The sequence below is a fragment of the Sturnus vulgaris genome, chromosome 14, assembly GCF_052056855.1.
Source record: "Sturnus vulgaris isolate bStuVul1 chromosome 14, bStuVul1.hap1, whole genome shotgun sequence".
NCBI lineage: Eukaryota > Metazoa > Chordata > Aves > Passeriformes > Sturnidae > Sturnus > Sturnus vulgaris.
In genome coordinates this window covers 2,878,374-2,895,519 of record NC_142256.1, presented here as the reverse complement: position 1 = coordinate 2,895,519, position 17,146 = coordinate 2,878,374, and the positions used below count along the sequence as shown (strand labels likewise).

The 17,146-nt window shown below is 43.6% G+C and overlaps 1 protein-coding gene across 3 annotated transcripts; it reads right to left on the bottom strand.

The window, feature by feature from the left end:
* RLIM (ring finger protein, LIM domain interacting) lies at positions 1-17,146 on the bottom strand. 3 transcript variants are annotated; one of them, XM_088172958.1, is made up of 4 exons: positions 16,989-17,145; positions 7,666-7,854; positions 6,765-6,848; positions 1-5,948 (listed from the first exon to the last, which is right to left on the bottom strand). In XM_088172958.1, exons 2-4 carry the CDS (start codon positions 7,832-7,834, stop codon positions 4,414-4,416), a joined length of 1,788 nt encoding a protein of 595 aa, XP_088029084.1. In that variant the 5' UTR covers positions 7,835-7,854; positions 16,989-17,145; the 3' UTR covers positions 1-4,413. The 3 variants fall into 3 exon arrangements, with proteins under 3 accessions (XP_088029084.1, XP_088029085.1, XP_014732674.1); XM_088172959.1 differs by lacking the exon at positions 16,989-17,145 and adding an exon at positions 16,425-16,568; XM_014877188.2 differs by lacking the exon at positions 6,765-6,848 and having other exon boundaries at positions 16,989-17,146.

The window sequence follows — 17,146 nt, the reverse complement described above, 5'->3', positions numbered from 1 at the left end:
AACACTTCATGCATTTTATTGAGTCTATTTAAATTTGCATTATAACACCTTACATAGGGAACAAACTCCTAAGTGTTAGCTGGCAAACCTGGTCAGACTGTGTCCAACAACCTCTGAGTACCAGTTTGTATTAAGCAAGTCCAGAATAAACAAATGTAAAGCACTGTACAAAAAATAAAAATAAAAATAAAAAATTGAAAAAATAATAAAGAAAAGTGTTACATTCACAGTGGAATTCAGGGCTTCCCAATCAACAGCCTTCCCAGCAGAGTGAAATTCAGAAAGGGGCTCAAATATTGTAACTAAAGGGAATAAAACCAGATATAAATCAAATCAATTCAACGCTGTGTTTTCCTATAAAGAAAAAGGAGATGCAGTCTATCTGAGAGGTTGGGAAGCCCTGGTGTAACAGATGCAAACCTCTTTTTTAAACACACCACCACTTATTTGTACTTTGGGTACGTTACCATTAATTGTGTCTCTTCAGCCTCCTGCTTTCCCCAACCCCCCCAGTCGAGGGTAAACAAAAAGCCTACTGTACATAAGGGCTGGAAATATTTCTGAAGTTGTTATAAATTCCCTCCATGTGGCTCCAAGCCAACTTTCACCCAAAGCTCCTCCTCCTGGAGAAGGCAGAGGAGCAGGCAGACATTTCCAGCTGGGCTCCTCCTCGGCTCCTGGCCTGCTCAAAGATCCTTTCCCAAACCAGGACACCATTGCACGGATGCAACATCCCAAATGAAGGGTGAGACAGGGATGGAGGCTTGTTCAGAACCCCCTGAGCCTTACCTGCACCTCTCCTCCCCCTTGCATTATCCATCATTATGAGACCACTGGCTTGTGTTTATCCACAGGAGCATTTGGAGTCCCACATTTGCATAACCCAGACAAGTGACAGGAAACTGGGATGCCACTCATTATGGGCCATTGTGCCAGCTCTGGTGGGAAACCCCTTGGTCTGCAAGTCCACACAATGGACAATTACAGCTCCTTCAGACCCCTGGGTGTCCTGTCCTGCAGCTGCTGTGCCTGCAAAAAGCCTTTAAAATTCCCTGATTTCTATGCATGAAATACCTACATCATCAAATCTTTTTTAAAACAACTCAACTGCCTCCAAGCTCCCTGCAAAAAACCCGACTTGTTGGAAGAAATAAAAGATATGCACGAGAAAAGGAAATCCAACCAGCACCAGGAATTCAGTCTTTTCACAGATAAAGCCCCAAATTATAAAAAAATTAAAGTGAGCACCCACAAGTCTGCATTGGTTCATAACATGAAGTAAAATATGAACTAACAGTAACTCGTTAACTGTCATTATTAAAAGTGTGCATTTGTCACAAGCTTTGGCCTTGCTGTGGGTAGGGGTCTGTCCTGTCACAAAGGAATGGAACTCACGCACCAGGAATTCCCAGCAGGAGTTTGGACATTTGGGGAAAAAACCCCATGGTAACCCCTGAGTCGGGCAATGACGAGGAGAATCCTTCGAAACCTCAATAAAAGCTGCAAGGAATCCCGCTGGTGCTGAAGGCACATCCCACACGGTGGCACTGTGACCCAGGCCACAGCTCTGCCTCTCCAAAGCCATCATTCCCACAAATCAGAATGCCAAAACTCACCCTTTTAACCCTTCATACCCCTCCAGGCACGAGTGAAGATGCTGAGTCCCTCCAGAAATAAAAAAAAACCAAAAAACAAAAAACAAAAAAAAAAAAACTGAGGGAAGAGCTAAATACACATGTTCACTATAAAAATAATTCATGAAATGTAAATTAGTCTAATTATGAAAGTGTTTCACATTTTGCAAGCAACTGAAATGTTAATATTGGCTTTTCCTTACTCCAATCTAAATTTAGCTAAATAGAAATTTAATTACCCTAATTAACTGAGCTACATAAAGAAGTTTTTGCTGCAGACAATGAGCCCCCAGCCCCTTTAGCACACTCAGCACTGCGAAAGGCAGAGAAACCAGGGAGAACGTTCAAGGTCTCCCAAATTGAGATTAAATTATTTGTTCTTGGTAACTGTTTGGGAAACCTCCAAGATTTTATTAGTTGCTCTTGTTACAGAAAGATAAAGTGTTAAGACATGCTAGTAGGTGCAACAAAACCGTGAGGGCAGTTCTACCAAGGTGGAAATTCCATGGAAAAGGTGGGGTGACAGGAACCACAGCCGTGCTTTGTGTGGGTTTGGGATAATGGGGTCCCTTCCTGGTGGTCACTAGCTCTGATCTGAGATGAACATCTCTGACTTTCAACATCTAACACAGTACTCGTGTAGAGAGGGATTTTTTTTCCCTTCTAATTCTACATTCTGTAAGTCTGGAAACCGCAAATGAGAGCGAGTATTTGCTCTGGGAAATTCAGAAGTGTTATTTTGCTGTGAAATTTTGGCACAGAGAACCCAGCACCCGGACTCAAGAGCCAGCTCCAATTTTGCAGTGCTGCGTGTCCAAGGAAAAGAAGCAAACCCGTGAGCAGACTGATTGTTCTGTTCCCAAAGAAGCCTCGTGTTCCCTCTGCCACGGTGGCACGGCCCACCAGGAGGAAAGGGAGCTCAAGAGCCAGTCAGGGCTTCCCACCGAAACAACAGCACAAAATGGAGAGGGAATAAAAAAAAAATAGGAATTTTGGGATGCTGTGGAATCCTGAACTAACTGATGAGATGTTAAAATGGCTTAGAGCAGCGATTATAGCTTATGCACCCACCACTACAAAACACCAAAAATGTGTTTTAATTAGGAAAAAAGAGAAAGGCCAGCTTTGGTTTTGTCATCTGAGGAACAAGCAACATTTCCCACCCAGCCAGCAAGAGCAGCTCATATCCCTTCAGAACTACTGCCCTGGAGTGGAAATAAATAAAAACCACTTTCCCATTGCAGATACAAGCCAGGAAAAACCCAAAACCTTAGAGAATAAAACAAAGAAGGGGTCACTGAGGGTGAAGGATGTTTCCCCACACACACACACACACACTCTCTGATGAGAGTCAAGGTACATTCCCCAATTCTCAATTGCAACACGTCATGTGCATAATTATAAAAGCAAATTCATTTCCATTCTGTCCAATAGGAATATAAAGAGCTTGTTGGGTTTCTACTGTTAATCTCACGAATCTGCTACACATTTAAGTGCACTCATTTTTAAATATAACCCAATACTAATGATGTGCTTTCCAGTTATTCCCTGTGGCACTTGCACCACAAGCTACCACATCCAGAAGTTACCAATACAGTTGAAGCTCGTGAAGAACTAAAAACCAACCTGTCCATACTTGTTTGCTGAAGTTACAATTTTGCCTCCAAAACTGAGAGCAAAAGCCCATAGAAAAATCGGGCACAAAGCTCAGTGAATGAGCCAGTACACATGGGTTTGTATTATTCCATATTTGCAACCATACCAAGAAATAACCAGCCATTAGAACAGTTTCTAATTTTTATCTTTTTTTTTTTGTGGCATTACTGAGCCAAAACACTGCAATTATAACATTTAATTTCCGTTTTTTTTAAATGCAATTTAATGTCTAATCCAACTGTTTTTATGTTACAGTAGCTGTTCACATAAATAGTACAGATATGCACTGCTCTTGACAGGTACACAGTCACAAAAGCAGCTCTCTCATGTTCACTTTGCTCTCTGTGTGGTGGGGTCTGTATGAAAAGCATTCTTGATTTCTAAGCATGGTACAATTTTAATTCTTAATGCGTTAGTACAACAGTGCATTGGAAAAGTACTGAGCTTCTACAAAAAAGCTTTACAATTTTAAAACAGATTTGTTTTTTGTTTTTCCTTTATTTAAACAAGCATAGGCAATTCTTATATTTCCACAACAAGATAAATATCCCAATTACGCTAACAGCTCATCCTACAGCGTGCCATAGTGATGGGGAAAGGGCTAACATTAGTGTTATTTACACAGACATGTCCAATATTAAGCCAGGAGAAAAATTAAAAGTATGTTCAAATGTGCAATTAAATTAATATTATTTTTTTCAGAGAGTTGGATTTCTTGCAAAAAATTCCTCTATGACTCATGGACACTGAGCTGGGATAACTTCTCAAAGAACTCCTCAGAAGCACAATCTTGAGGACAAACTGTTTATTGGGCTGGGATGGCAAGGGATGGGCAGGAGAAAGAACTTAATACTCTTCACAGAGAAAAAAAATATTTTGAAGTGGGGAGATGTCTTTGGACAAGTGAAATTGAACACCCAAACCGACTAGAACTCGAAAAGCCTAATTAAAGAAATTTTCCAATTCCCAAAGCTTGGATCCAGAGAAAATGCTTCGACGAGGGAAGATTCGCTCCGAGTCATTACTATACATTGAGGTACCACTCAAAAAGTGGCCATAAAGGAAGTGACTTCTTTGCCCATCACTATCACACCAGCTGCCTGGCCACGGACTGAGCTCTCCTTCAGACAACGCTCTCCCTGTTGCCAGAAGCTAAGACTGCTCTGCGGCAGATGGGGCAGGTGGAGTTCTCCGACAGCCAGCGGTCGATGCAGTGCACGTGGTACTCGTGCGAGCACGGCAGCTTGCGCAGCTTGTTGCCCTCCGTGTACTCCGTGATGCACACGCTGCAGGTTTTCAGAGCGTCGCTCTCACCAAAATTCCTCATGGCTAGGTTGTCAATCTGCTCTTTGGTGAGTCCTCGCGGTTGGTCGTCGTCGTCTTCGTTGAGTAGGAAAAATTGTGCAAGGCTAAGGAATGGTAGAGAACCGCTTTCTTCAAAAGTGACCGAGCCCCTCATATTCCGGCCTTCCCGCCTGGCACCAGATGTTGAGCTAGCCTCGTGCCCGCCCTCGTACACCTCCCCTGAGCTAACATCTGCATTCTCACTGCCCGAGGCGCCCCCGCCTCCGCTCTGCGGCTCGGCAGCCTCCACGTTCTGACTGGGAGCCGGCCCGCTGGGATCCGCATCGCTATCGCTGTACATGAAGTAGCTGAGCTCCCCGAAGCCCGTCATGATCTGCCTCAGCATGGTCTGGATGGCGACCGACGTGGTCTCGCTCAGGCCCGTGTTTAAGATCCTACGGATGGGAATCCTAATGGTGCTGACGTAAGTTCTCACGCCGGCGCGCTCCGAGCGGGAGAAGGTGCGCCGGAAGCCTCCGCGCTCGCTCTCGTAGGTGACCGTGTTGTTGGGGGTCTGGGACCGGGAGCGGGTCCTGTTGGCTATGCTGTCCCTCTGCCGGTACTCGCCCGGGCGAACTCTTCTCACCTGCAGGTCCAGCACTATGGTGGGAGGCCTCTGCCCAGGAGCCGTGGACTCGCTGGCGCCGGTGGTTTCTGAAGAACCCGCTGCTTGAGGAGCAGGCCTCGTTTCAGGGGGGGAAAACAGAACTGCGTTTTCACTTGGCACCTCAGTCCCCACTGTGTGCTGCCTTAACGTCACGTGCTGCCTGGTTCTAGAGCTGCCCTCAGCCTCGCCCGCTGACGAGTGGTCAAGTGTTTGAGATGATGTGTTGTGATGAGACCTGCGAGGGGCCTCGCTCACTGCATTAATAGGTGACCTACTTCTATCAGTCCTAGCCCGCGTCCGCCGCTGCTCTGGACTCCTACTCCTGGCTCTCCTCTGCCCTCTAGGAGGGGAAGCCTCCTCAGCCGTCAGCTCCTCCGCACCGCTCCTTTCTGATCCAGGCTGCCTTACAGACGGTGATTCAGACCTTGGAATTTCAGAGTCACTTTGGCTGTTTTCCAAATCCTCCCCATTGGAAGGCTCTACAGATGGCTCATTCTCAGTTTCTGGATTCGTGTTCCCATTATTACGGTTGACGTTTATTTCCAAACTGAATCTGAAGTCGCCACTATTTGGGTTAGTCCGGCTCACTGCTCTCCAGGACTGGTTTCCTCGCTGCCCGCTTCGCGTTGTATTTCCAGTCTGTCGGACTGAATTAAGCCAGTCTATTATAGAATCTCCATTTGAAACATCTTCTGCGGACTCTGCACCTGTGAAAAAGACAGGGAACTACCAAAATTAGAGTACTGAGCTAATTTTGGAGCCATCTTTTCCAAGAACATAATTGCTTAGCTTAACAAGTGACAATTTAGAAGTGCTGAATCCTACCAAGTGCTACTGTGGCTTCACAGGCAGTGTGACAATTCTGTAACTACCAGAGCTCTTCTAAGGGAGCAGGAGTGGACATTGCTCCAATATGGACAGATATGCTGCAGCCATCACAGAGCAAACAAGTAATCAAAAGAACATGTATTTTCTATCATAAGTAAATGGAAAGTCACATGTTAGGTGTCATAACACATCAATATTCTGTGTTTTCCTTTCCAAACAATTAAGTGATCTATTGACCGTGAAACAGAGAATTAAGTTTGTCCTGAACCTTCACCTGCAAAGCTTTAGAGCAAATCTGTCTCACTGAAGAATGAACCCCAGTGGTCAGGTCTGAGCATCCCCCATCAATCTCTACAGAAGGGTGACAAAAAAAGCAATGCAGAATAATGAATTTAAAAAGAGGGATCGCCAAAAAGCATCCCAGAAGGGAGCAGATAGAAAGGCAATCTTAAAAAAATGAAATAAAAAAGAAATAAACCTAAACAAAACTTTTTTTTGACAGAAGTAAGAGATGTGTTAAGAATGAAATCTGTCCCAAACTGACCTCTGCAGCAGATATCAGACATAAGGCTCACTGAGTTTTGAAACAAAGCTCACCTTGCACCTGCCTAGGCTTAACTTGTTCCACTCCTGCACTCAAGTTAAGGTCCGTACGGGGTGCTAAAGTTAAGAGTTTTCACAAACACTGTATATACCTCTATTCTCATCACTGTTTTGCTGTGGCGGACCTTCTTTAACTTGGTGTAGCCTTCTCAGCAACTCTTCTTCAGTAATTTCACCTTAGAAAATAAGCAAAATTTTCCAAAAATATTTCCAAATCATATATGTATGGCAAGCATTATCATAAGCTTCTAAAGAAGGTACAAGCCACTGCTTGTGTTCTGTCAAATTAAATCCTGCCATAATGGCACTGCCAAGCACGTTGCTATGGGGAAGTTCAGACACTTTAGCACCGTTGTCCCAAGTAAGTTTTCCTGAAGCTAAAATATCCAACAGTTCCATCCTATTCAAGAGAGATGAGCTCTCTGGTTCTGTAACTTCGACAACTGAGCAGCAATTTTTGTCATCCTATGCCCATTAGTGTCCAGAGTGAAACACTTGAGGTTAACACTTCCACAAGCAGGAAATGAAGGTTTAAATTACTTGAGTCATGGTTTGGATTAGGTATCAACCCATAAAGAGGAAATTAAACAAGTTGGTTGAGAGCTGACATCAAAATGACCATGCAGAATTTCATGCCAAACTACTTACCCTGGTTACAAACTCCTAACCTCACCAGCACAAAATCTGCACACAGATCTTAAAGGAGATTTTTTGTCTGTCTAAAGGTTCGTAACTGGAACTGGGTCAAATCTGGGTGTTCCTGCCAAGTTGTGCAAACACCAGACTTTTGTATCTGATGAATCCACACCATCCTTTGTGTCCACAAGTCAAGGGACCACTTGAATTTAAATGTGCACAAATTAGCAAGAAGCTATTTCCTACCACGGAACACGGCTGCAGCACATAGACGGGTGAAAGGGCTTCAGGAGAACAGAAAATGACACAAACTACCTACAAGCAACCCTAGGATGGACATAGGCAAGCATTACCTACCTGGTGTTCCTAGCAAATTGTTATCTCTCATAAGCCTGTAGTCCTCTTCACTCAGGTTGTTCACAAACTGATAGAAAGCCTCTTCTCGATCTAACCGATCCAGCTGGCTCTGACGTTGGGCTTCTGATTGATCAATACTCCCTTTATCACTAGAATCTGAGCTTTCCATCTTGATGACTAGAAGAGTACCTAAAAAAAGGACAGAACCAACCCTTTATCAAATGTGAAATACAGCATGGAATTTAGGCATGTTTGCAATGGAGAGTGAAGTACAGGTTAAAGCAGTTTGCTGATGAAGCTTTAGTTAGGATCAGGTTCATCACCAGAGGGAACTAAAACAAAGCATGAACCTCCTCAAGAAGTACAAACAAAACTGATGCCCATCATTACCAAATACTCAACAAAGCAGCAAGTTGAACACAGAATAACATCTGCCATAAGTCTAAGCTCATCTTTGCATTCACAAAGTAGGTGACCTTGATTATCTGCTTTTGCCATAAAATATTACTAATATCACAACTGCCTCTCCAAGCAGCCTTACAGAAGTGGAGGACAAGGCATAAGCCATTCCTGATCATGCTCTCTGAGCACAGGATTGTTTGCTCCTTGCATTTTCCTGCCTGCTACAGAAACACCCTCTTCACCATACAAGTGAATTTTAACAGAATGTAGTGGTTATGAAGAACTCAAATAAAGAAGATGATGTGGAACCTTGTGCACAAAAAAAAAAAAGGGAAAGGCTCTCATTCCCTCAAAAAACAAAAAGAGTTTGTAAAATCAACTTTATAGTTTTACATCAAGAGAGGAATTTATTTTCAAGTTGCAGCTTTTACTGAACTACTGATGTTGATGAGCAAATTTCCAAGACAAAACTCCAGCACATATCAGGTACACCACTGCTTTCAAGAGCTGTCTTCTAGGCTGCATATTTTAAATATAACCTTCTCATATTGTTCTTCATTTGGATGAAATACTTGACAACATCTCTCTTTCAAGGAAAATAATCGATGGATGCTGTGTCTGTATCTGATATATATTATAAGGAACACATGCAAATGCAGGAGACATTCTGGCACTGGCTGTGCCATGCAAATGCATCAAATGAAGATAAAATAACCACTTTCCTTGATCACTCTGCCTCACTACTCAGAGCACCAAGACTTTTCCTGTACAACTGGTAGAATCTAGTTACTCAGAGAGGTGATTAAGAAGCTAATCCTCTGCATGCTAAAAAGCTCTGCAATAACATTCCCCATCAGAAAACATTCCTTTCATTTAAACCATACTTCATGTGACATGGAAATACTGGAAGAATAAAGCTTTTCTGCTTCTCACTGGAAAATTTCCAACACACAGACATCTGTCTAGTGCAAAAAGCATCTTTTTTTGGTTTGTCAGCACAGCTGTCAAGTCAAGACTGCCCACAGTTTACATTAGTGCTTCTCCAGAAGAGCAGCACTGCATGATCTCCACGGGCACTTTATTTCAGCTGCTATGGTGAAAATTAAAGTGCACTGACGACCTCGGTGTGCAGCACCAGAAAAATTCCACAGGATAGGACATCCCATTACTGCAGACTTGCAAATTATGAAACTGCTGTCCTGACCCTTTGTCTTCAGTTCCGATGCAGCAGAACTTGATTTTAGGTTTGTGATATTAACTTATTGCCACTCTGGGCTACCGGTGCTGTTTGGTTCTGTGAAGTTCTGTCATTTTACCAAAGCAATTACTCCGTTTTTTCAGGAATCAGGAAGCAGCAGCAATTACCAGGGTCACTCCCAAGTCAGATGGGAGCCTATCAGCTTCCTCTGCATTTCTAAATTCCTGGTGCAATCTAAGGACTGCAGACTGGCATGTGACGTGTTGTGCTCTGTGACGAGCTGTTAAACACCGATAAATGACCCCATTCACGGGACAGTTGAGCAATAGTTCCTGCAGGTGTGTTCAGCTCTGACCCGGCTCACTTAGGAAATCTCCATGCCCTTCACATGCCAGGCACGTATTTCTAAGGAGAACACAGCTTCAATCAACTTTTTTACAAGCTTTCTGTAGCAGAATTGTTACTCCAAGCAGCGTTACTTAAAGACAAGATACTTTTAAAAGCAGCTCTCACTGGTTCTGGTAAAATCTGAATAAAACTCTCGAGTATAACGAGAGACTTGCATCCAAAATAAAACCCTGAAAGATGCATCAGTTCTTGAGGAATACACATCAAACTTGGAAACACGTGGAATGTTTTCAGAAAGATATTAACAATATTAACACCTTTGTAAGCATCAGACTAATTATTCCATAAGTTTTAAAAAAGAAGGATGCACTACATATACAAAACATAACATTTGTTTACTACTTTCCTTTTAAGTGAAAATTGCAGTGCTTGCAGGTACCTTGGCTATCTAATACCTACGTGATTTCAAAGATATTTGCCTATTCCATTTCAGAAAATGAAAGGGCACCATTCTTGGTCAGGAAAAAAGGCAGAGTCAAAACAACTCAAAGAGGGAGGGGTGGAATTTAAAAATGTCTTCTTTACCAACAGGCTGATGTACAGTTCAATAGGCGATTCTTTAGGAAATGCTTGGAATAAGTCAGTGCTACTTATTTCCAGGTTTGCTCCTCTTTTCCCCTCCACCACCTCTTCTCTTCCCTCTTAAATCATAAAACCAGCAAATGATCAAGGCTGAGTAGAATTTACTGCTAAGAAAAAAGCCTCAGAGGTGGGATCTTGAATGAAGAATTTAATTTACACGAGGACCACTTCTGCTAGTGACAAACTGCTGTATTTTCCTATTGCAAGCCACTCACAGGTTACACCAGTCACCTATATCCTGATTTCATGATCCCAGAAATGCTGTGAATCCCTATGGAATATTTACACTGATGGAAATACAGATGGCACAGAAACACAGCAACACCACATTCTCCCTACCTGACTGCTGACAGCAAATGGGATGATACTCCTCAAAGCAGAGCTCTGACATTAAAACCAGGATTTCTACCCCAAGGCTTCTGCTGCTTCCCTGAGCACTCAGCTCATTGTCCAACCTAAACCTCACCTCCCAGCCTGCTGCAGAGCCCTCCATGGCCAGACTGAACTTACTGGAACGTTTGGACTGTTCCTGCCTCAGCATGGCTCCAGAGAGCCCATCTGGCTGGACTGCACGATTTCCATGGTGGGAGTTACCATGGCCTGGTGCAGAGAGGCAGAAACAACTTGAAAATCTGCCCCTCAGGATGCTGCTCTCAGCTCACACCCTGCAGACAATTCAGACTGGCTGGAGGAAGCCAGTAATACAGGGAAGCCTGATGAGGGAAAACCAACAGGTGTACTATTAGCTTACAACAAAATAACCAACATTTGGTTATCTAATAAGCAGGTACGGTTCAACTCTGCTCTTCTTTCTTCCAATGTAAGACCTTGTTCTTATCCAAGCTAAAAGATTCAGAATTTCCTCCTTTAGTATCCTTCCTTGTCAGCACTGAGTTGACACAGGGTGGGGAAGGTCACAGCTATGAGCAGGAAGTTCAGATCTGCTGATTATTGCCAACTTCAGCTGAGACACCCAGATATGAAAATGTCTTTATGGGGAAGTGGGGGGGGTGACCACCTAAAGACTGCACAAAGAAAGAGAATCAGAGATAGGATAAACAACTTTCTCCTTAAAAAAAAAAAAAAAAAAATCTTCAGCAGCCGAGTATCCAGACAGAGTAACTACAGTGAATTCTTAATTGGTGTTCCTATCTTGCCACAAATCAGAAAAGTATCTTCCCTGCAGTCACGCTTCAACAAGCTCAGAGATTTCTGAGCACAAATGACTGCCTGTCTCCCCACTGCTGCTCCAGACTGCAGTAAGCTCACAAAAGCTATTGTTTGTTACATTCTTTTATTCGAGAGGAAGCAATACTATGGGGTTTTTTTTGATAGGGACAAGTTAAGAGTACTGGATATTCCCTCAATAATGCAAAGTTATCATTCTTACAGCATAAGAAATATTTTGTTTTCTTTCATGCCACGTTGTGTGCAAACTAAATCCAGTCAGGAATGTGCTACTGCCTCAAATCCAGTGGGACAACAAGCAGGGATAACGTGTGTGTGTCACCCATTTACCTTCAACAGCAGCACAATCTATCTCCATATTGCATACACTTGTGGACTACAGGATTCTTCCCAGAAAAAGTACTAATGGACAATAATGCACAGTAATAAATTTCTAGTTCTTCCTCCTTCAATAATGTGTAATATCACCTGACATTAGTTATCCCGTATTGAACATCAAGATACTACTTTAGCCTGCACTTCTGGGTTTTTTTAGATTTAAAAGAAATCCCATAAAACATCAGAACTCTCATTAAATCAACTAGGCAGAACTTAGAAAATCAGACAAACCCTGAAATCGCTCATTGGCAGGGTTAAATGAAAAAGCAATACCTTAAAATTAAAATCTTCATGAGATTTATGGGGCAAGCCTCAAAATTTAACAGGACAAGGCATGGAATTTAATTAAACTGAAGAAACAACTCAGCTGCTCATGAGTCAGGTGTGCAAGAAGTTCCTCTAGAACGGCCTCATGTTGGTGTTACCAGTATTTCAACCTCACCTGAGAATGTCTCGTGCCCTGTGTAGCAGGAATGTTACCTGAGCTACCTCACGTCCCAGCAACACAGTTAATACCTCTGGATAAACAAAAAAAGAGGATGGCACTGTGGGTGTTCCAGAGATGTCCTCAGCAGAAGGCAAACTTCTCATTTATGATTCATGCCCTCACCTTAATTAGCTACTCCAACCGGTAGCACACCTTGCTTACCTGCTGATCAACCCCTTGGACTAAAGGAGTGACTCAGGATGGCAGCCAGGAGCACTGACTGCTTTGCTCTGGGTCCTTAGAGGCTATTTTCCCTGCCCAGCTTGCAGTGAACATGCCTCAAAGCCACCTGAGCTGGAGAGAAGCAGGGCACAGCTGCGTGTCCAGGAGCTTTCCACGAACTGTGACTTCAGCAGCTCTGACGTGCCATGGCAGCACGGCCCCGGCCAGCCCTCGCTGCAATTCCATGGCTCAAATGACACAGGAACAGCAGCTAGAACAGGCAGTCCTCCTACCCCGGCTCCTTCAAGCACAAACAGAACCCACTTCACACACAGCACTCATCCAACACACCCCACCTCATTTTCCTAGAAGAATTCAAAGTTAAAAAATAGTTTCCATGCCAGTCAGTATCCACTTTCTCAATACTCATGCCTTATTTCCAACTAGTTTTAACAGAAACTACATTTTCATCTTAAATATTTCATCACTCAAGTCTGCAAGCTCAAAAGCAGAAGCAAAAACTGTCAGTGAATCCCATCATTAAATGAAAAAGGCACCCTAAGACAGTGAAATGAAAGTCATCTATTTGCATTATACATGGAGCTTCATTATGTCAAGTTTGTTTGGCTTTCTCTTTTTGTGCAGGTGCACAAGTTTCCTTTTGTGATCACATCGAAGGCTTTGATACCACAGGTCCAAAACGCTCATCTCCATCTTAGTAAAAAGGAACAAACTTTTCTAGTTTTCAAAGTAGCATCATGAATTTCGGGTTGTTTTTTTTTTTCCCTGCTATTCTGGCTTTTCATTTCCACTGGGATGACCAGCAGATTTAGGTTCTTATTAGATTTTTAATAAACCTACCATAACTTTTAAAAATCAAGACCTCTCTATATCCTCTTTAACTCAAAAATTATCATGAAACATGCACCACCCATGGAAAGCTGGAAGAAAGTTTTGTGGTCTATGCAAGTGTTCCGTGAAAAGTGCTGTAAAATTTAAATGCCACTCAAACAAGGAGTATTAAACATCAATTCAGCTTTTTCAGTACCCCAGTGTGTTTCAAAGCAAAGGCCCTCAAACAAGATGTCACTCTGAACATACATTTCAAACAATAGAAAGCAAATGAATACTTTTGCAGAACACTGGCAGAAAGTTCCACAGAATAAAAAAAACCCAACAAACCAGAGAGGAAAAACACTTCAGCTGAACCAACTGTTGAGATAAAGAAGAGAAACACTAACAACTCCTGATAAGTCAGAAAGAAGTCAGGAAATCAGGGCAGAGCTTAGCAATTCCAGAATACTGAGAGCATGTGGAACCAAGATGGAGCTCTGAAAATAAAATGTGGTAACAACTGCCAAAATGCTGGGCTTTGCCTTTTATCATCTGCACTTACTAAAACAACACTTTTCACATATAAGTCGAAAATAAAATTAAGATAACACTGCCTTAGCCATCAAATTCAGATAGCACAGAAGAGAAAACTTGGTGTATATGAGGTGCAGCGAGTTTCCAGCACTGCAGGCTCATGAAATAATGCTCTTTTAGCCCAGAAATGCTGCTGAGTCAGCAGCAGAAGGCCCACTCAACTCCAAAGAAGAAGAAAAGCTGCACACAAGTAACCAGTGCTGACCCTGAGACATAGCACTAGAACAGGACTGATACCCAAGGACAAGCAGAGTTTTGATTCCTGAAGAAACACAAGCTGTGGTTAATGAAAACACTAAGCCACACTCAACACTCACTGATTTTCAGCTAAAAAAGAAAAACCCATCTTTAAATTCACTGCTGAATCTTGCTGTCTCCACACAACTGCTGCTAATGCAGGCACTGCTAACAGTGAAAGAACAACCAGAGAATCACTGCAACCACAAGCCACAGAGGAATTCCGATCCGTGCGCTCCTGCTCTTGTTGATATCCGGTGCCCAACAAACACAGAAGTGGGAAATAAAATGAAGGTAAATTTATTTGAATTTAAATAGGCACCTGTACCATGAGAATTCCTTTTCTGATGCTGTCCCAAGGCAGGGAAGCTCCAGCATTCTAACAGGACTATGTGCACATACATCAAAACCCAGAGTGCTCTCTGAGATGATTTTAAATTACTGAGCTAAAATGTGTGCTGGCTTTTCCAACATTCCATAATCATCAGGTGGCTTTAGGAGACCACCCAACCCTGCAGACCTCCCTGAGTCACAAGCTGAGCCTCAACACTGCACAGCAGCCAAAAGCTCCTGACAAGTACCTTGGTAATACAAACCTGAGCAGTCTGAAGGAGACACAGGCTTGTGTTTATCATCTTACCTGCAGCCAGAACCTGTGCAAAGGCAAAACCAGTCCCTGGCATGCTCCCGGCTATCCCTACTCTGCACACAAAGCTCCTGACTAAGTTATGACTCTTACACTCTTTAGAAGTTTTGGTTTTGACAAGCACAAGGCTCTCATGAAAGTACTTGAAGACGAAAATGTTCACATTTGGTTTTAAACCTCCACGAATAATTTTTGCAAGCTCAGCAGCTGATAAGTTTTCATCAAGACTGAGATTAAACCACAAAACCTTGGATAAACACCCAATAATCATGTCTGGATTCAAGTGTTTTAACACATGGAAACTCAAGTTCTCTAGGAAAAAAAAGAATTTAGGACACTCCAGTAATGTGTTAAGCTACATTAGGCTGGACTTAAATGCAATCTTTAGACTCAAGTATATGGAGTCATAACATTATGTTATATTGTGCTATGATTGCTAAAAAAAAAAAAAAAAAAAAGTACAACACTTCCACTGCAACTGGAATGATTTTACTAAGATCTAGGGATTTATTCTGATACAGGGAAGAGGAATAAAGGAACAAGCAAGGCAGGTATATTGATACAGAGGTGTTTTGAAAACACTTCCATCTAAGGATCACACTATCCACTTCTCAAAAAAACCCCAAATACACACACTGGAGAGCAGACACTTGCAACACTCTCATCCAGGAATTCAGTAATATGGAAAATAAATATGATACAGATGGCAACCACTACAGGCTTGAAAAATACTGGTGTGTGGTTATTTCAGTGGCAAACATTTACCCAGACAGAGTTGCTAACACTGCAGTTGTTGTGCCTTAGTGGTCTAACATAACAAGAAACCCTTAATTTTATAATGTGTGGTGTGTTTCCCCTTCCCAGGACATAATTCCAAGCTATCATTATTTTAATTCCAAAATACTAAACCTGTAGAGGGAATAGTCAGTTTAAGTGCTAGGTGACCACTACAACAAAATTAAATATCTGACCCTCAATTAAGATAATTAATTGCCCAAGAATCAGCCAACTGTTCATTTGTTTTAGAGAGACTTGACAAGTCGCTGCAATTAAAATTCAGTGTCAGAAGTTCTTTTTAACATTTGAAACGTATTTTCAAGTTGAAATTACCCAATACTGCCAAAACGGACAAGAAAATAAATGGGATATATGATGATACTATTGGGTATTATCAAGTTTGCATTCTTGTTTAGGAGCTTCTCTGTATCAAGGTTCCACCTCCTTGAGAAACAGCAAAACAATTATTTTGAAAATTCAGGTTTTTTTTGCTGTGAAACCTTTTGGCAGGCTTCTACTGCACACTAAAATCAAGACATAACAAATTTTATAAACAAACCTTAAATCTCACTACATTATATAAATATGTATATATACACACTATTATATACAACCTGATATTGCTCCTCAATTAAAGCAGATCACTCAAGATAAACGCATACACCCAGCTGGGCTTAGACAAGGATTTTGAAACAGAGAAATAGAAACCTTAAATGCCAACAAACAGCATTAAACGGGGCAGAGAAAAATTTGCACAGGAAGCTAAAGTGACAGAGCAAAGATGACGTGATTAACTGGGGAGAAACTCAGCACAGGAATAGCAAACACCACAGGTTTGAACAGGTCACGAGCTGATCCAGCCTTACGCAGCGGGATAGGAAGAGTTGTTCTCGCCTGTCTTCCACAACAAGGCTTCTTGCCTCAACTCAGGGAAGCACGGCCTGAAAATACGGCCCTGAAAAGCTGCGATTCCTTCAGCAGGCACTGAACTGTGGACGAGGCCCAGGATAGCAGCTATAACCACCCCCTCCCTCCACCCCTCCCAAATGAGCTTGTTCCAATTCCTCCCCCAGCCCAGCCGGACTCCCGGAGGGTGCCGGGCCCGCCTGGCCTCCCCGGGGGCAGCACAATCCCGGCTCCAGCCTCCAGTGGAGGATCAGGGTCGCGGCGGGAGGCCCCGCCAGGAGGATCCCGGGGGTGACGGAGCGCGGCCCATCCGGGCACACCCGCGCTCGGACCGCCATCACCGCCCCCCGCTCCCTCACGGCACCGCCGATGGAGCCTCCCGCGCCTCGCCGAGCCGCCCCCGAGCAGCGACTGAGGGGTCCCGCTGCCGCTCCCCGCTCAGGCGGCCGCCGCCGCCTCCCCCGGGCCTGGGCCTCTCCCTTCCCCGGGCCATTTTGAGTGCCCGCCCCCGCCCCGGTGCTCACCGCCCGCCGCCGCCGCCCGCCGCCGCCGCCCCGGCTGTGGGTGCGCCGCTGCCCGCGCCGCTCGGGGCTGGGTGCCGGCTGTCCGCGCTCCGCCCGTGCCGCTCCGCCGCCGCGCCGCCTCCTGCCCGCTCAGGCGGCCATTTTCTGCTCCATTGTTA